At 40.3% G+C, this 24,279-nt stretch overlaps 3 protein-coding genes across 4 annotated transcripts in view; all 3 read left to right on the top strand.

Moving 5' to 3' along the window:
- tec (tec protein tyrosine kinase) overlaps nt 1-24,279 on the top strand; it is an 80,935-nt gene that overhangs the window by 40,276 nt on the left and 16,380 nt on the right. Inside the window, exon 18 of one of the 2 annotated variants that reach the window (XR_004932600.1) lies at nt 23,963-24,033. The exons of the other annotated variant lie outside the window; for it this stretch is intronic. The gene's annotated coding sequence lies outside the window, so the exon portion shown is untranslated. Of the gene's footprint in view, nt 1-23,962; nt 24,034-24,279 lie in introns of those variants that run through there. 2 annotated transcript variants of the gene reach the window in all.
- On the top strand, nt 566-12,234 carry LOC105919680. Its single transcript, XM_036146828.1, has 4 exons — nt 566-642; nt 5,690-6,033; nt 6,208-7,222; nt 12,185-12,234. Exons 2-4 carry the CDS (start codon nt 5,704-5,706, stop codon nt 12,232-12,234), a joined length of 1,395 nt encoding a protein of 464 aa, XP_036002721.1. The 5' UTR covers nt 566-642; nt 5,690-5,703.
- Nucleotides 14,690-18,474, top strand: LOC110367170 (the record flags this gene model as incomplete). Its single annotated transcript, XM_021312034.2, has 3 exons — nt 14,690-14,710; nt 16,973-17,316; nt 17,491-18,474. Coding segments are annotated over exons 2-3 (1,314 nt in total), but the record flags the coding sequence as incomplete, so codon positions are not given.

Raw genomic sequence — 24,279 nt, 5'->3', positions numbered from 1 at the left:
CAAGCAATGCAAACTGGAGAACAGTAGAACTCAGTAGAGTGAGAAATATAGATTCTGATGTCCTCCAGCAGCCTAAGCCTATAGCAGCATAACTACAGAGATAGCTCAGGGTAACATGAGCCACTCTAACCATAAGCTTTGTCAAAAAGGAAAGTTTTAAGATTAGTCTTAAAAGTAAACAGGGTGTCTGCCTCACGGACCAAAACTGGGAGTTGGTTATCATGGAAACATCTCGACGTCTGCAAGGCTTCAGTGGGAGTCGCATGGGTTGAATCCACGAAGCCTCCTGACTGGCAGCCAAATCCGTTACCATGACACTGCACATAAACACATAAAATCAAGAAAGTGACATCTTTGACCTTTGTTAAGTTCCTTCGATACTGAATGTTTTTCCACCCGAGTCTAAAATCGGACATTTCTTTGAACCCTTTAACCAGTAACTCTGAGAATATTAATCATGAAGTTCAGAGAAAAGAGAAACGGAAAAACTTAATTTCCTAGAAGCCGTTTCCCTTCGTCTCAAACACCTGATCTTCTTATTGGGAGAATTAGACCACAAGCTCTTGTCCTGTTTGAGGAAGTCTGCTTCAGTTCTTCACTTAAAGCAGAGCAAAGACGGTCTCGACAGTCTCTTGCAAACTGGTGAGTTGTCTTTCTTTTTTGCCTAAGAAATGTGGTAAATATAACTGGATATTACAAATTAGCTTGTTACTCCCATCATAAATATAAAATAAATATTTATGGTTGCACTTGTTAAATATTTAAGGAAATTATTTATTTTTATAGTTTTATTAAAACTATTTCTGGTTCATTCTGTGAGTTTACCAGAGTGATTCCTTGTTTTGTAGTCTTCTGTCTAGATGGCGATCCCTAACCAGCCACTTTATTGGGTACAACTTGGTAGTTGACTCTGGTTCTACAACCCCTGGCAAAAATTATGGAATCACCGGCCTTGGAGGATGTTCATTCAGTTGTTTAATTTTGTAGAAAAAAAACAGACATGACACAAAACTAAAGTCATTTCAAATGGCAACTGTCTGGCTTTAAGAAACACTAAAAGAAATCAAGAGAAAAAAATGTAGTAGTCAGTAATGGTTACTTTTTTAGACCAAGCAGAGGGAAAAAATCTGGAATCATTCAATTCTGAGGAAACAATTATGGAATCATGAAGAACAAAAGAACGCTCCAACACATTTCTAGTATTTTGTTGCACCACCTCAGGCTTTTATAACAGCTTGCAGTCTCTGAGGCATGGACTTAATGAGTGATAAACAGAACTATTCATCAATCTGGCTCCAACTTTCTCTGATTGATGTTGCCAGATCAGCTTTGCAGGTTGGAGCCTCGTCATGGAGCATTTTCTTCAACTTTCACCAAAGATTTTAAATTGGATTAAGATCCGGACTATTTGCAGGCCATGACATTGACCTTACATGTTTTTCTTTTTTTCAAGGAATGCTTTTACAGTTTTTGCTCTATGGCAAGCTGCATTATCATCATTTCAATTGATGGGATAAGAAAAGTGTCCAAAATCTCAATGTAAACTTCTGCATTTATTGAAGATGTAACGACAGCTATCTCCCCAGTGCCTTTACCTGACATGCAGCCCCATATCATCAATGACTGTGGAAATTTGCATGTTCTCTTCAGGCAGTCATCTTTATAAGTGTCATTGGAACGGCACCAAACAAAAGTTGCAGCATCATCACCTTTCCCAATGCAGAGTTGAGATTAATCACTAAATATGACTTTCATCCAGTCATCCACAGTCCACGATTGCTTTTCCTTAGCCCACTGTAATCTTGTTTTTTTTTTTTTCTGTTTAGGTTAGAGGGTTTCAAATTCATTGAAGGTGAGCATCCCTTGGAATAGGTAAGGATAACCAAGAAGGACAACTGAAATAATAACAAAAAAGATAACCTGAATTTAACAGATGTCAAGATATTCGATATTCCGATTTACTTTTTAGGCTGATTATACACAATTTAAACCTATTGCTATTTTAACAACCAAGCATTTTATTAAATGGTAAATCTTACCTGATGTATTTCTGATGTTTGGCACTTTGTTTTACCCCCTGTTAAAGTGCTCTTTAAATAATGATGATGAGAAAAGAGACAAAAACATTTTTCACACATCACTTAGTAACTCTTAGTAACTCAAATATTTTAGTCTAAATATTTTAGTTTAAATATTTTAGACTAAATATTTCTGCAAAAATACTAAACTTTTTATTTGTTTCTCTTTTTTTCTTCAATCCCACCGATATGCTTAATAATTTCTGCCAAAGGCTGCAGCATTTTTCGTCAATCCTTCTGAATGCAGTATTTGCAAGTCATACTCTGATTGGATGGGGGAAAAAAACTTGTCTGTGATTGGCTGGTGGAGTGGACAGGTTTTGAAGTCGCGAGCGCAGAAACATCCGAACAGCAACACTGGTGTTGAGCGTGGAATGAGCAGGTGGAGCTGAGCGCGAGGACAGTGGATTTAGAAGAGTTTTTCAGAGTTGAGCATCAGACCAGTTCTGAGTGTTGAGAGTTGTCTCACTGTGCGCTCGGACTGGTTCCTGCGCGCTTAAACAGAAGGCACAAATATCTTCTTCTCCAGCACATTCTTCGCGCCTCCTCAGTGACTCTTTGGTGCCCCCCAGGGGAGGCGCGCCTCACCTGTTGAAAACCACTGATCTAGGTGTTAATGATGGCTTTCTCTATGTAAATCCTATTGCTTTAGGCGGTTTCTTACAGTTCTGTCACAGACATTGACTCCAGTTTCCTCCCATTCATTCCTCATTTGTTTTGTTGTGAATTTTCGTTTTTTTAAGACATTGCTTTAGCTTTTCTGTCTGGATGCTGTGATGTCTTCCTTGGTCTACCATTATGTTTGCCTTTAACAACCTTCCCATGTCGTTTGTATTTGGTCCAGATTTTAGACACAGCTAACTGTGAACAACCAACATCTTTTGCAACATTGCGTGATGATTTACCCTCTTTTAAGAGTTTGATAATCCTCTCCTTTGTTTCAACTGACATCTCTGGTGTTGGAGCCATCTTTCATGTTAGTCCACTTGGTGCAGCAGCTCTCCAAGGTGTCATCACTCCTTTTTAGATGTAGACTAACAAGCAGGTCTAATTTGATGCAGGTGTTATTTTTGACGATGGAAATTTACAGAGTGATTCCATCATATTTTCCTCAGAATTGAGTTATTCCATTTTTTTCCTCTGCTTGGTCTAAAAAAGTAACCGTTACTGACTACCACATTTTTTTTTCTTGATTTCTTTTAGTGTTTCTTAAAGCCAGACAGTTGCCATTGAAATTTCTTTAGTTTTGTGTCATGTTGTTTTGTGAGATCATAGAACAGGGTCTGACTCTGCTTTGCCTTCAGAGCTGCTTCAGTTCTTCAAGGCATAGTTTCCATTGGGTGCTGGTTACCTTCCTGGGACAATTTGGTCCTGGGTGACCGAACGTCACACAGCTGCTCCCAATTTGTTGACTTCATGTCCGTGAAGCAACCCTCCTGTGTCACTGCATCTCAAAGGTTCTTGGTTGGACTGAGTTCTGGACACTAAGGAGCTCCCTGCAGTACACTGAACTCTCGTTCAGGTTCAAGAGGCCAGTTTGAGATGATTTTGGCTTTGAGACATGGTGTGTTATCCTGCTGGATCACACAGTAAAGGGATGGATGTCCGTAATACTCAGGGAGGCTGTGGCTTCTACAAGAGGGCCCAAAGTGGACCACCACCCTGACCCTCTAAAGAGGCAGACCCCTTGGATCCATTTATAATCTGATATTACTGAGCCCGTGTGAACTGTGCCTTTAATTTTCTGTTCTTAGCTGATAGGAGCTGTGGCGTCTCTGCATTTGGGGCCAGTGGGGCCAGGCGCCATGTTGCTGTGGAGCTCTATGTTCTCAATAATCAGTGGGACAGGATCGTTCTATGTAGAGTAATATTGTAAAAATACACAGATTCCCTTACAAATAAAGTTCCGTTAGAAACATGTGTGTCTATATATATATATCTGCCAGAAAACTGACACGCTCAGCAGTTAAATCCTCTTAAAGCGTCTTGATATTTGCCCACAAACGTTTTTTTTAAATAATGAACATCAGAAATCACAGTGAGCATTCCCAACATGCTCTCAGTAGACAGCTATGGGGCACAAATACTAATATTAAAAAAATATTTGTTTCCCACCAAACCTGCAAACTGATAATGGCTGGTACTCATCAACTGGTCGCTTTATACCACAGTTATTCACCCATTCACTCACACATTCACATTATATTGAGTTGAAATGAAGTATAAACTTGTTTCTAATTGGGTCGTCTTTTTTCCTCTGACATAGATGCATACATGGATACTCTCCTTTCTGTTAACCTCACTGATGCTTGTGAATGAACATCCCAGCAGATCATCAGTATCTAACACAGACCAGCCCCCAACAACCATCCTATGTTCAAAGTCCTTTAAATCCACTCTAAGGTGTTCCTAATGAAGTGGCCGGTGAGAGTAGATTAACTTTTAAGTGGAGCTTTGATGACGAGGACCTCCATACTTGGAGACAGATTTAGCATGCAGGTGTGCAGTCTGTAGAGAGGCTGCTGCAACATTAAGTAACACAGATGCATTAAGTAACTTTGTGTTGAATCCAGCAGCACCAGCAGATAAAATACTATATCATATAATCTTTATAACGCGGTTAAAAACAGCCAACAGCTGAAACTGTTCAAAAAACTAAAATAAAAAGATAAAGCATGAAAATGCTTAAAAGAAACAATAAAACCAATTGCTAGTGGTAAAAGCCAAAGAATAATAGTGGGTTTTAAGGCGAGTTTTAACAGTGGGCAGTGAAGTAGCCCCTCTTATGTGCAGGGGCAGGTTATACAACAATTGTGGACCAACAATAATTGTTGGTCCACAATTGTGGACCCCCTCCCCGAGCTTCCTCTTAGACCTCCTTGCCTGCCTTAAGAGATGAAAACTTGATCTAACAAACATTCTGATCTGACCATCTAATTTAAAATCACTGTCTAACTTAAAACCCAAATCAGCGCCCCCTGGTTTAAAATATGCTGTCAGGGGTCCCAAATCAACAGTACTAGGGTCACAGGAGCGACTTGGTCCAAACCTCCATTACTTCAGTTTTCTTATTGTTAAAATGTAAAACGTTCCGGACTAGCCAAGCTTTAATGTCTTCCAAACAGTCCAGCATGGTCTTCACTGAGAAGCCGTCACCCTGCTTCAGGGTCAGATAGAGCTGACAGTCGTCGGCGTAGAAATGGAAAGAAATTCCATATCTCCTGAGGATGGAGCCTAAAGGCAATGAGTACAAAGAAAAGAGTAGAGGTCCTAAAACTGAGCCCTGTGGGACCCCGCATGATAAAGGAGCGCGGGATGATTCAATGTTTGAAATGCTGACAGAGAATAATTGATCGACCAGATAGGATCTAAACTGGTCCAGATCAGTGTGCTGAATGCCTACTAAATGATGTAGACGTGATATTAAGGTATTGTGGTCAACAGTGTTGAAGGCGACCAGTTAGGTCAAGCAGAAACAAGACCGTATAGGTACCAGAATCACATGCCAACAAGATATCATTGACAACTCTTAATCTTAATCTTAAATCTTAATGCTGATTCTGTGCTATGACATGTTTTGATCCTCCCACTTTCATCTCCTCTGATCTTAGGACAAACTCGGAAGATGACGTCTCAGCAGGTGTGGAGCTTCCTGCCAGTTGCAGCTCTTCTCCTCCTCCTGTCCGTCCACACGTTGGCTGAGGTGGTGAAGTCGATGTCGGACTGTAGCCAGTTTTTCCTTGACCAAACTCCACCACATGTTCCAGGCATTCTGGAGGATGGGAAGATCCTCGATCAGAACCGATACAAACCCATTTGCCAGACCTACAAGAACCAAAGGAGATTTGTCACTCTCTACGATACCCAAAACAAGATTCCAGTGTTTTCTGGTTTCAGGTTTGTTGGAGAAGTAGACAAGAAGAGACCCAAAAAATGTTGGAAAATAGAACCACAGGTAGGTTTAAATCTGAAAGGATCACTCACACTTTACCAGTAAAAAAGGAATGAGATGTTTATTTCAGGCCTGGTGAGAAGAAACAAGAAAATGCTGATTTACAGAATATAGATGTCTTGATTTTGTGAAATCCATTTCTAAAGACACCTTTCTCAATTATTCTGCTATTCACAGCTGGAGAATGACTACAAGAACATGGAGCCTATAAGCCAAAAGAAGGAATACAACCACCAGGCTACTGACATAGATTACCAGTCCAGCAAAACATTTGACAAGGGTCACATATTTCCCAGCTCTTATGCCTCAACCAGTGATGATAAAATATCGACTTTTACCCTGACGAACATCGTTCCCCAAGCTGAGTCCTTTAACCAGGGCAGCTGGAACAAGATGGAGAGGTGCGTCAAATGCGTCATGGAGAAGTACTGCATCAACAACAATAATGATACTGAAGGCTTTGTGGTGACTGGAGCACAACCCAGCTCTGGTAACTTCCTCAACAACAGGGTCAACATTCCCTCTGCACTCTGGTCGGCCTTCTGCTGCTACAGCGCCAACGAGGAAGCATGGATTGCAAGCGGGCACTGGGGTGACAACGTTCAAGACGAGTCTGAAGAAAAATTTCTGGAGACTATCACTCTGGAGGCCCTGTACCAGAAACTGAACATGTCCGACTCTGGGTTTATATTTTCAGGAAAAAATTGTCCTCTCCAAACAACCGTCACAAAGTTTTACCCAGAAATGAACGAAACCTGCTCCTGTCCAACAACCAGCCCTGGGTCTCCATCTACAGCGTCTGGTTCCGTTGCACCTCCACCTCCACTATGGATGTGCCAAGAGTTTCTTCAATTTAATAAAAAAAAAACGTTTGGACCAATAGAGGAGAGATCAAGAGTTATCACACAGCTTCAGCTGCGTCAGCTAGAATCCACTCATCGGGCCCGAAATCTGGGTGCAGTGATGGACTCAGACCTGAACCTCTATCCAAAGACAATTACAAGGTCGACTTTCTGTCGCCGGAGGATAATTTCCAGGATTGAAGGACTGATATCTCAGCAGGATCTGGAAGAACTAACCCATGCATTTGTCTTTCGTAGATCCGTTCACTGCAACATTGTTTTAACATGTTTTTCCTTAAAAGTGGATCAGACAGCTGCAGCTGATCCAGAACGCTGCTGCCCGCGTCCTCACTAAGACTAAGAAAGTAGAGCACATCACCCCAGTTCTAAAGTCCTTCCACTGGCTCCCTGTATCTCAGAGACTAGACTTTAAAACCCTTCTGTTAGTCTATAAATCCCTGAATGGCTTAGCACCTAAATACATTACAGACTTGTTATCAGTGTATCAACCCTCCAGACCACTCAGGTCTTCTGTCTCCAGCCTTCTCTGCAGAACCAGAACCAAACACGGAGAAGCAGCATTTAGTTCCTATGCTCCACTGATCTAGAACAGCTCCAGAAAACTGTAAAAGTGCTGAAAGCTTGAGTTCCTTTGATTGCCTTTGACTGTTCTAGTTAAACAGTTTTACTGAAACATCATTAGTTTAAGTTTGTAGTCTTTTGTTTTTAATGTTTGCTTTTAGTTTCTATTCTCCCATATTCTATTTTGTTTTTATATTTTATTCCTACTTGCTTTTATTCTGTCTTATTTCCCTATATTGTAATCATGTAAAGCACTTTTCATTGCCTCTGTACTAAAATGAGCTTTAGAAATAAATTTGCCTTCCCTTGCCTCCTCATCTTCCTCTCATCTTCACTTTGTTCATAAACTCATATCATCACTGGGCATCGTGCTGAGCAGGACTGAACAGTGGCAATGAAAAACTGTGAATGCATAGCGTTCTCAATACTACTATTTTTTCAAAAAGGCATTATACCTCGTGGGTAGCATTGTTGACTTGCAGCAAAAAGGTTCTGGGTTCAAGTACAACCCTGGGTCTTTCTGCATGGAGTTTGCATGTTCTCCCTGTGCATGTGTGGGTTCTCTCCAGGTACTCCAGCTTCCTCCCACAGTCCAAAAACATGACTGTTAGGTTAACTGGCCTCCCTAAATTGTGTGCGAGAATGTTTGTCCTGTCTGTCTCTGAGTTGCCCCTCCTGTCCAGGGTGAATCCCGCCTGTCACCCATTGAACACTGGTGATAGGCACCAGCACCCCTCGTGATCCCATGAGGGATAAGCGAGATGGATGGATTGATGGAATACAGCTGGTAATTTCAAAGCACCACCAAGTGGTGAAATATCAGCTATTGCTCCTTTAAATGAGCAAGTGGAATTTCACCACTAGATGGTGCTGTAGACCAAAACAAGATGTTTGATAAGCTGCGTCTCTCTGTACCTCGCTACAAACAGCCACCTGGCCCCTCCTTTCCCCTTGCGCCTTCTATGCGCATATTTGTAAAGGACAAAAACAGCAAAACAGCCTCACCTTTTAGGGGATCATGTCTGTTGAATAAGTAATTAACTCATAACTTTATAATGATGTTAGCAAAATAACATGTTCTCCACCCTTTTTGCTCCTAGCGCTGATTGGAGCATTTCATGGGGAGGGATCACATGCACGTTTCCCACTAAAGGCAGAGCAACATTCAGACTTCAACTGAAATAAACTGTTGGATCTCAGAACTGTAGAAGGTGGACTTTCCATTTAATGCATGAAAAGACAGGTAACTTGCTCTCTCAGTTTAAGACACTTTTTCCAACATCACCAGATGCGGCTGGCCCAGGTGTTGAGCACACAGGAGCAGCTCTCTACATTTAAAAAAAATAAAAAATAAATAAATATATATATATATATATATATATAGATATATATATATATATATATATATATAGATATATATATATATATGTATGTATGTAGTGTATATATATATATATATCTATATATATATATATATATATATAGATATATATCTATATATATATATATATGTATATATATATATATATATATGTTATATGTATATATATGTATATGTATATATATATGTATATATGTATATATATATATATATGTATGTATATGTATATATATATATGTATATGTATATATATATATATATATGTGTGTATTTCTAATGGGGAATATCTATTAGTATATAAAACAATGACCTGTCCTGCTCTCCTTTAATCCCTGGTTATATATACTAGTGTTTTTGTTTATTGTAGTTAATATAAGACCTATATAACAGGATCCAGCTATTGAAGCTGTTGTAACTAATCAGTGTTTTCTGTATTTATACCCCAGCCTAGGAGCCCTTTAGTAGCAGTAAAACAAGTGTTTTCTAATTCTACAGTTAAAATACAGCCTTCATTGTCCTTCCATAGGAAAAATTAAACTTTGTGTCGTCTTATCTGATGTTTTTGATTTATTTTTTCGTTTTAAATACATTTTCCACCTAAAAGTGTGGACGTTTGAATAGTCTTATCAGGGATACTATAAGCCAGCCTGCACATAGAAGAACTATGACAGAATAATGGATACAGTTATAAAATTTAATATTATTTTATGATCTGTGACTGAATTCATTCTAAAAGGATTATTATTTAAGTTTTGACTGAAGTAAACTGTAGGGGCTGTCATTTTGCACTAGATAGTGTTAAAGAAAAATCTAACCTTACTGCATGTTCATTTATACTTGAACTTAAGGACACATGTGACATTAATCAACCACAGATTGAAGGATTAATGTTTAACCCATGCGTATTAAAAGAATTGAACAGTAAAAAGCAGGAATACGTGGACCTTATTCACATCCACCAGCAGAAGAACCGCTGTCACATGTGTCTCTGAGGCCACGAGCGAAAAAGAATAACTCAACTTAGCCGTACACAAATGTATGTTATATTTATGATGTAATGAGTGTAGGTTGATGTGGTTTCCTCTAACACCTACGTGGTTGCTCCAGTTTTATCTGCTTCCAGATGGCTCCACTCTTCTTTTTGAAGATTTTTGCCTTTTTGTCGCTGTTATGGTCCCATAAAGTAAGGGAACTAACCCCGAGGCAACGTAAGGCATGGTGCCAGTCTCTATTGTTGGTGCAAAGATCCCTCAGAACTACTACGTATCTCACAACAAACCTCAGCTAACCTTATCTAGACTTGCAAGCTGTTCCTTCCCATCTTTAACAATTACTAAAGGCAGGTTTTTGCTGAACGGTTTATCTAGTGATTCATTGAGGCAGATATAGTAAAATGCAATGCAACCTTTCTTAGAGTGGAACAGACTAGAACAGGGGTGTCCAACGTGCTGCCAGGGAGTCATTTGTTATTTATTTATTTTGGATGAGACACAGCAAGCCAGTACAAATACAAACTAACACCAACAGTATTAATGGATTATTTACAGTAACAAGGTATAAAACAATAAAATATACATGAAAAAAACACTTAAATGTTACAGATGGAAGTTGTGAATAAAACCTCTGATAGGTTTCGTTTTAAACTAATTAAAGAAATGACAGACTCTAACCTTAACCAGAGCTGCAGATCATTCCAGCACAGTGGGCCAAAATAAAACTCATGTTTTCTGACTCTGTGTGCACAAAGGGCGCCTTAAACTGCAGCCAGCTACTGGCTCTGAGTAATTCTGGAGTCAAATAAACATGAATTAAATATGTGAAAGTAATTTTCCTAAAACAGCCTTTTATATGAAAATATACTGATGCCTTATTCTACATATATTGACTGAAACAAATCCAGTGGATTATATAAAGTACAGAGGCGAGTCCTGTTATGCCCTAGACCACAGGTCAACAAAATGGGGACCACAGGCACCAAGTAGCCCCCCGAGGACTCTGGTTCACGCCAATGAAGTAGCTCTCTGTTTCTAAAAGGTTAGTGACCCCTGGTTTAGAGCAGCATGGTAAATGGGCTCCAGATTAGCTAAGGTAGTTGGACAGGCATGTCTTTGAATGGTGTTGCTGTCGTCTAACAATAAATGTCTTCCATCTATCTTTGGGGGTGTCTCTGGAGCAATGCATTACAAAAGTGGTGAAATGCAGAAATATAACAAGGGTCATAGTAATATATTGCTTTAAAAACTATATCTTCCTCTTTATCATTGCAGCAAAGTGCTCTGTTCAAAAGCATTTTATTATGGTCTGAAGAAATGTGCTCTTAGCACATATCCCCGAGCCTTTGGGCTTCAGAGGTGCTTTGGGTCGCTGAGATGAACCGCAGCTGGTCATGGACCTAGAACCTAGAACTTGCTTCCAGTCCCTTCACCCCTCGCTGAAGAAATACCGTCTCTCCCACACGCCACAGAGTCGCTCTCTGCCCACCCACATCTCCCAACTCACTCTTTTTCAGCTCTAGAGCAGCTCTCACCTCCAACCAAATCAGTGCTTTTGAAGGAACAACAAGTAATAATGACACCAATTTGGAACAACACAAACACAATGCCTTTCACAGAGACCAGCCATTTACTAAACGGTCAATTGCTGCTGTCAACTCCACTGAATATTTACTTCCACGGGATAGGTGTATTTCACAAACAGCGTTATGCAATACTTTTAAAACCTCTCAATCGGATTTTGATTTAAAAAAATCTTTGGAGAGAAATTGGTAAGCTTGAATCTAAATATATATATATATTCTTTGTAAATTTCTCTACTTTTTATTCAATATTTTTCCTATTATTTATTTATCCTAAATAAAATGACGTTACTAGAGTTGTGTCTTTACCCATCAGGTTGCTAATTTCCCTCTATGGGGATGAAAAAGTTTATCTTGTCTAAACATTACTAATTGTATCATCGTTAAGTAGGTTTATGTGCTCATTTCCTCCACTGTTCAGGTGGTGGATCAGCCAATCAGCTCTCTCCATTTCCACCATCTTCCTGCTTCAGACACTCTTAAAGTCCTCACTCCTAACATTTTGTCACTTTAGGAGCTCTCTGAAGACCTTTGTGAATAACGTTTATCTCACTGAGGTAAAATTGTTAGAAAAATCTTAGAACTCAGGAAAGATTTTCCCTAAACCGACGTCACTAAGCGCTACTTCTAGTTAAGATTCTTTGTGAGCATGGACCCTGGTTTCTGATATAAAAGGATAAGCCTCGTTGAATGTTTTGTGTCTGCTGATATTGCGTGTTTTGGGCCTTTTAGATTTTAACCTGATGTGTTTCTGTTTTATCTCTCCGTCTGCAGAGACCAGAGGAGCGTCCTTCCTTCTCGGAGCTTTGCCTCAGGCTCTCTGACGTCTTGGAGGACGATGTTCTTCCCTCCACCTGATTACCCAGACTCCTCCTTGTCGCTGAAGGAAGGAAAGAAGCAGCTCTGAACAGTTGTCACAAAGTGCCGTTTGTTGCGGTGCCGCGGTACTTTAGTGTTTTTAACACAGGAAAGCTGCTCTACGTGTCAGCAGCCGTCCACCGACCACTTCTGCTTATGAGCTGTTTCAGGACGGCTAACACGAACCGACAGCATGCACTGATACTCAACCAGCTCTCATGACGGACAAGTTCACCCACGCATGCTAAAATTTTTTTTTTTTTATCAAATAAATATTTTTTATGAAGGTTTTTTTTTTCTCTTGGTCTGAGTTTTTACTTAAAAGTTAGAGAATCTGTGAAGTCGAGGTGTGGAGCAGTGTTCACTGCGGGACAGCAGGTTGCCTTATACTTCACTTTATATGTTTTACATACTCTATCGTCTGGAAAGAGAGTTAAATTTAAAAGCAAACCCCAGAGATGCTCTATGAAGTATCGCCGACAGGAACATGAGCGACGCCAGAGCCTATTAGACGGCCTGATGATGGCTATCAAAGCAACCTCAGCTTCCTGAACACCTCAGCAGAACCACTGCCACGCTGCACTGATGCATGAATTCATGTAATAGGAGCCCAACCCAGTACTGAGGGCAGATGGAGCACAGTGAATGGACTTACCTGTTAGTGGGCCACATTTATAGTAAAAAAGCAATTTTTTTATCGATCTCATGATACTAGCTGTTTTTTCCCCAGAGAGCCTGAATTAGTGGCTGTTTTCCCTTTAAGGAACTTTAATAAGTAAGTTCATATGGTCAAATAAATAAGTCTAAAAACATTTCTATGTTATTAAAAATGATTACAAGTTGTTTGGACGAACAGTTCATGCTTTGTATGAGTTTATATTAAAAATATTGCAGGCAAATTCTACTTCCGGTTCTGGCGATGCACTTCGGTTTTTCCGGTTTTGCTAGAAATATATAATATATGGAATCACTCAGTTCTGCAGAAACAATTATGGAATCATGAAAAACAAAAGAACGCTCCAACACATTTCTAGTATTTTGTGGCACCACCTCCGGCTTTTATAACAGCTTGCAGTCTCTGAGGCATGGACCTAATGAATGATAAACAGTACTCTTCATCAATCTGGCTCCAACTTTCTCTGATTTCTGTTGCTATGGACGAAATCATCGGTATGGTACTGAAAAGAATGGCCTGATCTTTTATTATTCCCAAAGTTGAATCCTGTTTAATAACTGAAATCACTGCCCAAAGAATGATTAGTTCTAGAATGTTTTTACTGAATCACAACAGAGGTAAAGTAAGGCCAAAGGAACATTAGTTGAACTACTCTTGGCTCTTACCCTGTTTCTGTGTTTTTCCTAAGGCCTGTTTATAAGACTTCCCAGAAATGGAAGAATACACACACACACACACAGACGCCCTTCCAAGTAAGGAGGGCTTTGGTCCAGAGCAGCACCTGTAAGATATCATGTTCCCATTTCCGTCATACTGTATCCCTATAAAGGCTGAAAGTTTCCCCATATTGTGAGGGTTGCTGTGAAATGAAGATGACTGTAAGTCTGGAATAAACTAATCCTCCTGCTGGTCACTGAAGAGAAGTTGCGGCGTCTGTTTTTTCGCCTGTGTTTTATTTCTTTTTAAGGTTAAATCCTCCCCTACAGAATTGCCGTTGTCGGCAGGATCATATGAGCAAAAAGGGAGAGGAAAAAAGGCTTTCCACAGCACCGAACTCCAGTGGCAAAACAGGGCCTATTGACAAACAGGAAAGAGAAGGTAAGTTAAACATCTCTCTGTCTTTTTTCTTTTTTAACATAAGATGTGCCACACATAGGTTCTGCTCTGGAAAGAGTGCATCTCTTTCCAGAGCAGATGATTTCCTACATTCTGCCAGATTAGCTTTGCAGGTTAGAGCTTCGTCATGGACCATTTTCTTCACATTCCACCTAGGATTTTCAATTAGATTAAGATCCGGACTATTTGCAGGCCGTGACATTGACCTTATTTGTCTTTTTTCAAGGAATGCTTTCACAGTTTTTGCTATATGGCTGGGTGCATTATCATCTTGACAAATGATTTCATCATCCAAACATCCTTTCAGTTGATGGGATAAGAAAAGTGTCCAAAATCTCAATGTAAACTTCTGCATTTATTGAAGATGTAATAACGGCCATCTCCCCAGTGCCTTTACCTGACATGCAGCCCCATATCATCAATGACTGTGGAAATGTGCATGTTCTCTTCAGGCAGTCATCTTTATAAGTCTCATTGGAACGGCACCAAACAAAAGTTGCAGCATCATCACCTTTCCCAATGCAGAGTTGAGATCAATGACGAAATATGACTTTCATCCAATCATCCACAGTCCACGATTGCTTTTCCTTAGCCCACTGTAATCTTGGTTTTTTTTCTGTTTAGGACAGGGGGTTTCAAATTCATTGAAGGTGAGCCTCCCCTTGGAATAGGTGAGGATAACCACGCCCCCCCCCCCCCCCCCACCCCACACACACACACACAAACACGCACAGGTCCCTGCAGTAAATGCATCTTTTTTTTGTGTTCCTGCAATGCTGTGTTTCAAAAACAACTGATAGCCCAACACATGTTTTTTTTTTATTGTATTTCTTTTAACACAGTACATTCATAAAAAAGGCCTATTCATAACATATCCATCCAAATATTTCCATTTTACAGGCTAGTTTTACTGAAACATCACAAACAGAGGGCCTACTTTTAAAATTCATAATCGAATATTTTCAACAGCAGACAAACTGAACTAAACAGACGCCAAAGTCAAACTGAACTCACGTCAACAGGAGACTGAAATAATAATAAAAAAAGATAACCTGAATTTAACATATTCCGATTTAACAACCAAGCATTTTATTAAATGGTAAATCTTATCTGATGTATTTCTGCTGTTTGGCACTTTGTAATACCTTGTGTTAAAGTGCTCTTTAAATAATGATGATGAGAAAAGAGACAAAAAAAATTTCACACCTCACTTAGTAACTCTTAGTAACTCAAATATTTTAGTCTAAATATTTTAGACTAAATCTTTTAGGCAAAAATACAAAACATTTTTTTCTTTTTCTTCTTCAATCCCACTGTTATGTTTAGTCATTTCTGCCAAAGGCTGCAGCATTTTTCTTCTGAATGCAGTATTTCCAAGCCATACTCTGATTGGATGGAAAAAAACCTGTCTGTGATTGGCTGGTGGAGTGGACAGGTTTTGAAGTTGCGAGCGCAGAAACAGCCGAACAGTAACACTGGTGTTGAGCGTGGAATGAGCAGGTGGAGCGCGAGCAGAGGTGGAGCTGAGTGCGAGGACAGTGGGTTAAGAAGAGTTTTTCAGAGTTGAGCACGACCAGACCGGTGAGAATTGTCTCACTGCGTGCTTGATTGGTTCCTGCGCGCTTAAACAGAAGGCCTCCTAATGAAGATTATCAGAGTTGCCAACTTTTAAGTGGAGCTTTGATGACAAGGACCTCCATGCTTGGAGTCAGATTTAGCGTGCAGATGTTCAGTCTGTGGAGAGGCTGCTGCAACATTTAGTAACAGAGATGGATTTTGATTAACTTTGTGTTGAAACCCGCAGAACAAGCTGCAGTCAATGCTTTGTGGTTTTAACACTGAGGCTCTTGATGATGTGATTATGTTAATGGTTGCTTATTTTATCATCGATGTCTCCACTTCAAGGCGAATCAAAAAGCAACCAGCAGATAAAATACTATACCATATAATCTTTATATCGCGGTTAAAAACAGCCAACAGCTGAAACAAATTACTGTACATTGCTACAAGCTGAAACACATGCATTAAAAAACTAAAATAAAAAGATAACGCATGAAAATGCTTAAAAGAAACAATAAAACCATTTGCTAGTGGTAAAAGCCAAATAACAATAGTGGGTTTTAAGGCGAGTTGTAACAGTGGGCAGTGAAGGAGCCTCTCTTATGTGCAGAGACAGGTTATACAACAATTGAGGACCAACAATAAAAAACTGCCTTAAGAGACGAAAACATGATCTAACAACCGTTCTGATCTGACCATCCAATTTAAAATCACTGTCTAACTTAAAACCTAAATCAGTGCCACCTGGTTTAAAATATACCACCCGGAGTCCCAAAACAACCGTACTGGGGTCATAGGAGCGACTTGGTCCAAACCTCCATGACCTCAGTTTTCTTATTGTTAAAATGTAAGAAGTCCAGGACTAGCCAAGCTTTAATGTCTTCCAAACAGTCCAGCAGGGCCTTCACCGTCACCCTGCTTCAGGGTCGGATAGAGCTGATAGTCATCAGCATAGAAATGGAAAGAAATTCCATATCTCCTGAGGATGGAGCCTAAAGGCAATAAGTACAAAGAAAAGAGTAGAGGTCCTAAAACTGAGCCCTGTGGGACCCCGCATGATAAAGGAGCGCGGGATGATTCAATGTTTGAAATGCTGACAGAGAATAGTTGATCGACCAGATAGGATCTAAAGTGGTCCAGAGCAGTGTGCCGAATGCCTACTAAATGATGTAGACGTGATATTAAGGTATTGTGGTTAACGGTGTTGAAGGCAGCAGTTAGGTCAAGCAGAAACAAGACCGTATAGGCACCAAAATCACATGCCTGCAAGATATAATTGACAACTCTTAATAATGCTGATTCTGTATTATGACGTGTTTTTATCTACCAACTTTCATCTCCTCTGATCCAAGGACAAACTCAGAAGATGACGTCTCAGCAGGTGTGGAGCTTCCTGCCAGTTGCAGCTCTTCTCCTCCTCCTGTCCGTCCACACGTCGGCTGAGGTGGTGGAGTCGATGTCGGACTGTAGCCAGTTTTTCCTTGACCGAACTCCACCACATGTTCCAGGCGTTCTGGAGGATGGGAAGATCCTCGATCAGGACCGATACAAACCCATTTGCCAGACCTACAACAACACAAGGAGATTTGTCACTCTCTACGATACCCAAAACAAGATTCCAGTGTTTTCTGCTTTCAGATTTGTTGGAGAAGTAGAGAAGAAGAGACCCAATAAACATTGGAAAATAGAACCACAGGTAGGTTTAAATCACAAAGGATCACTCACACTTTACCAGTAAAAAAGGAACGAGATGTTTATATCAGGCCTGGTGAGAAAAAACAAGAAAATGCTGATTTACAGAATATGGATGTCTTGATTTTGTGAAATCCATTTCTAAAGACACTTTTCTCAATTATTCTGCTTTTCACAGCTGGAGAATGACTACAAGAACATGCAGCGTATAAGCCAAAAGAAGGAATACAACCACCAGGCGATCGACAAAGATTACCAGTACAACACAACTTTTAACAAGGGTCATTTATTTCCCAGCTCTTATGCCTCAACCTACGATGATAAAGAATCGACTTTTACCCTGACGAACATCGTTCCCCAAGTTAAGTCCTTCAACAACGGCAGCTGGAACAACATGGAGAAGTGCGTCAAATGCATCATGGAGGAGTACTGCATCAACAACAATAATGGTACCGAAGGCTTTGTGGTGACTGGAGCACAACCCAGCAATGATAGCTTCCTCAACAACAGGGTCAACGTTCCCTCTGCACTCTGGTCGGCGTTCTGCTGCTACAGCGCCAACATGGAAGCATGGATTGCAAGCGCACACTGGGGCGACAATGTTGAAGAGTCCGTATACAAATTTTTGGAGACTATTACTCTGGAGGCCCTGTACCAGAAACTGAGCATGTCCGACTCTGGGTTTATATTTTCGGGAAAAGATTGTCCTCTCCAAACAACCGTCACCAAGTTTTACCCAAAAATGAACGAAACCTGCTCCTGTCCACCAACCAGCCCTGGGTCTCCATCTGCACCTACTGGTTCCTTTACACCTCCACCTCCACTATGGATGTGCCAAAAGTTTCTTCAATTTAATAAAAAAAAAATCTTTGGACCAATAGAGGAGAGATCAAGAGTTGTCACACAGCATCAGCTGCTTCAGCTAGAAACCACTCATGGGGCCCAAATTCTGGATGCAGTGATGGACTCAGACCTAAACATCATTTCAAAGACAATTAGCAAGTCATCTTTCTGTCCCCAGAGGATAATTTCCAGGATTAAAAGACTGATGTCTCAGCAGGATCTGGAAGAACTAACCGATGCATTTGTCTTTCGTAGAGTCGTTCACTGCAACATTGTTTTCAAATGTTTTCCCTTAAAAGTGGATCAGACAGCTGCAGCTGATCCAGAACGCTGCTGCCCGCGTCCTCACTAAGACTAAGAACGTAGAGCACATCACCCCAGTTCTAAAGTCCTTCCACTGGCTCCCTGTATCTCAGAGAGTAGACTTTAAAATCCTCCTGTTAGTCTGTAAATCCCTGAATGGCTTAGCACCTAAATACATCACAGACTTGTTATCAGTGTTTCAACCCTCCAGACCAATTCAATTCAATTCAATTTTATTTATGCAGCGCCAATTCATGAAACATGTCATCTCAAGGCACTTTACAAAGTCAAAATCAATCAGATTATACAGATTGGTCAAAAATGTCCTATATAAGGGAACCAGTTGATTGCTTCAAAGTCCCGACAAGCAGCATTCACTCCTGGAGAACCGTAGAGCCACAGGGAGAGTCGTCTGCATTGTACATGGCTTTGCTGCAATCCCTCATACTGAGCAAGCATGAAGCGACAGTGGGAAGAAAAACTCCCCATTAACGGGAAGGAAACCCTCCGGCAGAACCGGGCTCAGTATGAACGGTCATCTGCCTCGACCAACTGGGGTTACAGAAGACAGAGCAGAGACACAACAAGAGAGACAAACAAGCACAGAAGCACACATTGATCTAGTAATCTGTTCTACATTAGATGGTAGTAGCGGGTGAGCCGTCTTCTCTGGATGATGTCACAGTTAACAGAACGCCAGACCAGGTGTACCTACTATGAAGAAAAAGAGAGAGAGCAAAAAGTTAAAAGCTGAAATTACAACAGTCATTTTAATGCAATGCAAAACTGGAGAACAGTAGAAGTCAGTAGAGTGAGAGAAATAGACCCTGATGTCCTCCAGCAGCCTAAGCCTATAGCAGCATAACTATAGAGGTAGCTCAGGGTAACATGAGCCACTCTAACTATAAGCTTTGTCAAAAAGGAAAGTTTTAAGATTAGTCTTAAAAGTAGACTGGGTGTCTGCCTCACAGACCAAAACTCATCACTGGGCATCGTGCTGAGCAGGACTGAACAGTGGCAATGAAAAGCTGTGAATGCATAACGTTCTCTATACTACTATTTTTTTCAAAAAGGCATTATACCTCGTGGGTAGCATTTTTGACTTGCAGCAAAAAAGTTCTGGGTTCGCGTCCAACCCTGGGTCTTTCTACATGCAGTCTGCATGTTCTCCCTGTGCATGCGTAAGTTTTCTCCAGGTACTCCAGCTTCCTCCCACAGTCCAAAAATATGACTGTTAGGTTAATTGGCTTCTCTAAATTGTGTGTGTGAATGGTTGTTTGTCCTGTCTGTCTCTGAGTTGTCCTGCCTGTCCAGGGTGAACCCCGCCTGTCACCCATTGAACACTGGTGATAGGCACCAGCACCCCTCGTGATCCCATGAGGGATAAGCGAGATGGATGGATTGATGGAATACAGCTGGTAATTTCAAAGCACCACCATGTGGCTTAATGACCTATTTTTAAATAAATGGATTAAAACACAACCCTTTATTCATCCAACGTTTTACAAAAACTGTGTTAAAAAAGAAAAAAAACAACATGGGCTCTTTGAACTCTCTGAAGGCTGATGGAGCTTTCCTGGGTTTGTGATTGGTTGGGAGGATGTAATGACTGTAGTATTAACCTACACGATAGGGTAGAATGCACTGTTCTTTTATTGAACTTTTTATTGACCCCTGTTTTTTATATCGAACCATACATCTATTGAATTATCGTCCAGCCCTACTCCAAACAGCCACCTGGCCCCTCCTTTCCCTTTGTGGCTTCTATGCGCATATTTGTAAAGGACAAAAACAGCAAAACAGCTTCACCTTTTAGAGGATCATATCTGTTGAATAAGTAATTAACTCATAACCTTAGAATGCTGATAGCAAAATAACGTGTTCTCCACCCTTTTTGCTCTTACGCAGCGCTGATTGGAGCATTTTATGGGAAGGGAGGGTCTTAGCCCTGAGTGGCAGCTGTTCACGTGCACGTTTCCCACTAAAGGCAGAGCAACATTCAGGCTTCAGCTGAAATAAACTGTTGGATCCCAGGACTGTAGAAGGTGGACTTTCCATTTAATGCATGAAAAAAAACAGATGACTTGCTCTTTCAGTTTAAGACACTATTTTCCAACATCACCAGGTGTGTCCGGCCCAGAGCTGCTCTCTACATTATAAAATATATATATTTCTAATGGGGAATATCTATTAGTATATAAACCAGTGACCTGTTCTGCTCTTCTTTAATTCCTGGTTTCTAACCCATGTTAGTATATATATTAGTGTTTTTGTTTATTGTATTTAATAAAAGACGTATATAACAGGATCCAGCTATTTAAGCTGTTGTAACTAATCAGTGTTTTCTGTATTTATACCCCAGCCTAGGAGCCCTTTAGTAGCAGTAAAACAAATGTCTCATTTTACAATTAGAAATACCCTTCATTGTCCTTTCATAGGAAAAATAAACTTTGTGTCATATTCTCTCATGTTTTTGATTTATTTTTCGTTTTAAACACATTTCTCTGCCTAAAAGTGTGGACTTCTGAATAGTCTGATCAGGGATACTACAAGCCAGCCTGCAGATAGAAGAACTATGACAGAATAATGGGTACAGTTATAAAATGTATGATACAATGGGTACGTTATTATTTGTGACTGAATCAATTCTAAAACTACTATTATTTAAGTTTTGACTGAAGTAAACTGTAGGGGCTGTCATTTTGCACTAGATAATGTTAAAAATCTAACCTTACTGCATGTTCATTTATACTTGAACTTAAGGACACATGTGACATTAATCAACCACAGATTGAAGGATTACTGTTTAACCCATGTGTATTAAAAGAGTTGAACAGTAAAAAGCAGGAATACGTGGACCTTATTCACATCCACCAGCAGAAGAACCGCTGTCACATGTGTCTCTGAGGCCACGAGCGAAAAAGAATAACTCAACTTAGCCGTACACAAATGTATGTTATATTTACGATGTAATGAGTGTAGGTTGGTGTGGTTTCCTCTAACACCTACGTGGTTGCTCCAGTTTTATCTGCTTCCAGATGGCTCCACTCTTCTTTTTGAAGATTTTTGCCTTTTTGTCGCTGTTATGGTCCCATAAAGTAAGGGAACTAACCCCGAGGCAACGTAAGGCATGGTGCCAGTCTCTATTGTTGGTGCAAAGATCCCTCAGAACTGCTACGTAACTCACAACAAACCTCAGCTAACCTTATCTAGACTTGCAAGCTGTTCCTTCCCAACTGCTGCATCCGTTTCCTGCATGTAACACGAGCAATTGAAAACGAACGGTTTATCTAGTGATTCATTGAGGCAGACATAGTAAAATGCAATGCGCACTTTGTTAGTGTGGAACAGACTAGAACAGGGGTGTCCAATGTGCTGCCAGGGAGTCATTTGTTATTTATTTATTTTGGATGAGACACAGCAAGCCAGTACAAATACAAACTAACACCAACAGTATTAATGGATTATTTACAGTAACAACAAGGTGTAAAACAATAAAATATACAAGAAAAAAACACTTAAATGTTACGGATGGAAGTTGTGAATAAAACCTCTGATAGGTTTCGTTTTAAACTAATTAAAGAAATGACAGACTCTAACCTTAACTTGAGCTGCAGATCATTCCAGCATAGTGGGCCAAAATAAAACTCATGTTTTCTGACTCTGTGTGCACAAAGGGCGCCTTAAACTGCAGCCAGCTACTGGCTCTGAGTAATTCTGGAGTCAAATAAACATGAAGTAAATTGTGAAAGCAATTTTCCTAAAATGGCTTTTTATATGAAAATATACCAATGGGTTATTCTATGTATATTGAGTGAAATAAATCCAGTGGATTATATAAAGTACAGGGTCGAGTCCTGTTATACCCTGGATCAGGGGTCACATGGCACCAGATAGCCCCCCAGAGGGCCACATGTGGTGACCATGAGCCTGTTCTAAGAAAAAGCCCAATCCACCAATGAGCTGCATCTAAAACTTTATTTTATACCGTTATTCTTCCTGTTTATTCACACTTACATTTATATAAATTTAAAAATGAGAATATATTTAACAAAGCATGAAAAAATTCGTTTATTTTACATAAAGGTAAGGTGAGCTCTCCCTCCTCTGGTTTACGCCAATGAAGTAGCTCTCTGTTTCTAAAAGGTTAGTGACCCCTGGTTTAGAGCAGCATGATAAATGGGCTCCAGATTAGCTGAGGTAGTTGGACAGGCATGTCTTTGAATGGTATGGGTTTCCTCTAATAATAAATGTCTTCCATCTATATTTGGGGGTGTCTCTGGAGCAATGCATTACAAAAGTGTTGAAATGCAAAAATATAACAAGGGTCATAGTAATATATTGCTTGAAAAACTATATCTTCCTCTTTATCATTGCAGCAAAGTGCTCTGTTCAAAAGCATTTTATTATGGTCTGAAGAAATGTGCTCTTAGCACATATCCCCGAGCCTTTGGGCTTCAGAGGTGCTTTGGGTCGCTGAGATGAACCGCAGCTGGTCATGGACCTAGAACCTAGAACTTGCTTCCAGTCCCTTCACCCCTCGCTGAAGAAATACCGTCTCTCCCACACGCCACAGAGTCGCTCTCTGCCCACCCACATCTCCCAACTCGCTCTTTTTCAGTTCTAGAGCAGCTCTCACCTCCAACCAAATCAGTGCTTTTGAAGGAAAAACAAGTAATAATGACACCAATTTGGAACAACACAAACACAATGCCTTTCACAGAGACCAGCCATTTACTAAACGGTCAATTGCTGCTGTCAACTCCACTGAATATTTACTTCCACGGGATAGGTATATTTCACAAACAACGTTATGCAATACTTTCAAAACCTCTCAATCGGATTTTGATTTAAAAAAATCTTTGGAGAGAAATTGATAAGCTTGAACCTATATATATATATATATATATATATATATATATATATATATATATGTGTGTGTTCTTTGTAAATGTTTCCACTTTTTGTTCAATATTTTTCCTATTATTTATTTATCCTTAATAAAATGACGTTACTAGAGTCGTGTCTTTAACCCATCAGGTTGCTAATTTCCTTCTATGGGGATGAAAAAGTTTATCTTGTCTAAATATTACTAATTGTATCATCGTTAAGTAGGTTTATGTGCTCATTTTCTCCACTGTTCAGGTGGTGGATCAGCCAATCAGCTCTCTCCATTTCCACCATCTTCCTGCTTCAGAGACTCTTAAAGTCCTCACTCCTAACATTTTGTCACTTTAGGAGCTCTCTGAAGAACTTTGTGAATAACGTTTATCTCACTGAGGTAAAATTGTTAGAAAAATCTTAGAGCAGGAAAGATTTTCCCTAAACCGACGTCACTAAGCGCTACTTTTAGTCTTAGGATTCTTTGTGAGTTTGGGCCCTGGTTTCTGATGTAAAAGGATAAGCCTCGTTGAATGTTTTGTGTCTAAGTTTGCTGATATTGCGTGTTTTGGGCCTTTTAGATTTTAACCTGATGTGTTTCTGTTTTATCTCTCCGTCTGCAGAGACCAGAGGAGCGTCCCTCCTTCTCGGAGCTTTGCCTCAGGCTCTCTGACATCTTGGAGGATGACGTTCTTCCCTCCACCCGATTACCCAGACTCCTCCTTGTTGCTGAAGGAAAGGAAAGAAGCTGCTCTGAACAGTTGTCACAAAGTGCCGTTTGTTGCGGCGCCGCGGTACTTTAGTGTTTTTAACACAGGAAAGCTGCTCTACGTGTCAGCAGCCGTCCACCGACCACTTCTGCTTATGAGCTGTTTCAGGACGGCTAACACGAACCGACAGCATGCACTGACACTCAACCAGCTCTCATGACGGACAAGTT

Source organism: Fundulus heteroclitus, chromosome 14 (genome assembly GCF_011125445.2).
Source record: "Fundulus heteroclitus isolate FHET01 chromosome 14, MU-UCD_Fhet_4.1, whole genome shotgun sequence".
Taxonomy (NCBI): Eukaryota; Metazoa; Chordata; class Actinopteri; order Cyprinodontiformes; family Fundulidae; genus Fundulus; species Fundulus heteroclitus.
This window is presented reverse-complemented; position numbering and strand designations above follow the sequence as displayed.

Excerpts from the sequence above, each read along its gene's own strand:
- LOC105919680 (XM_036146828.1), top strand. The coding sequence starts at position 5,704 with ATGACGTCTCAGCAGGTGTGGAGCTTCCTGCCAGTTGCAGCTCTTCTC. Across the intron at positions 6,034-6,207 it reads GTTGGAAAATAGAACCACAG|CTGGAGAATGACTACAAGAA; the intron begins GTAGGTTTAAAT and ends TGCTATTCACAG. Across the intron at positions 7,223-12,184 it reads ACGCTGCTGCCCGCGTCCTC|AGACCAGAGGAGCGTCCTTC; the intron begins ACTAAGACTAAG and ends CTCCGTCTGCAG.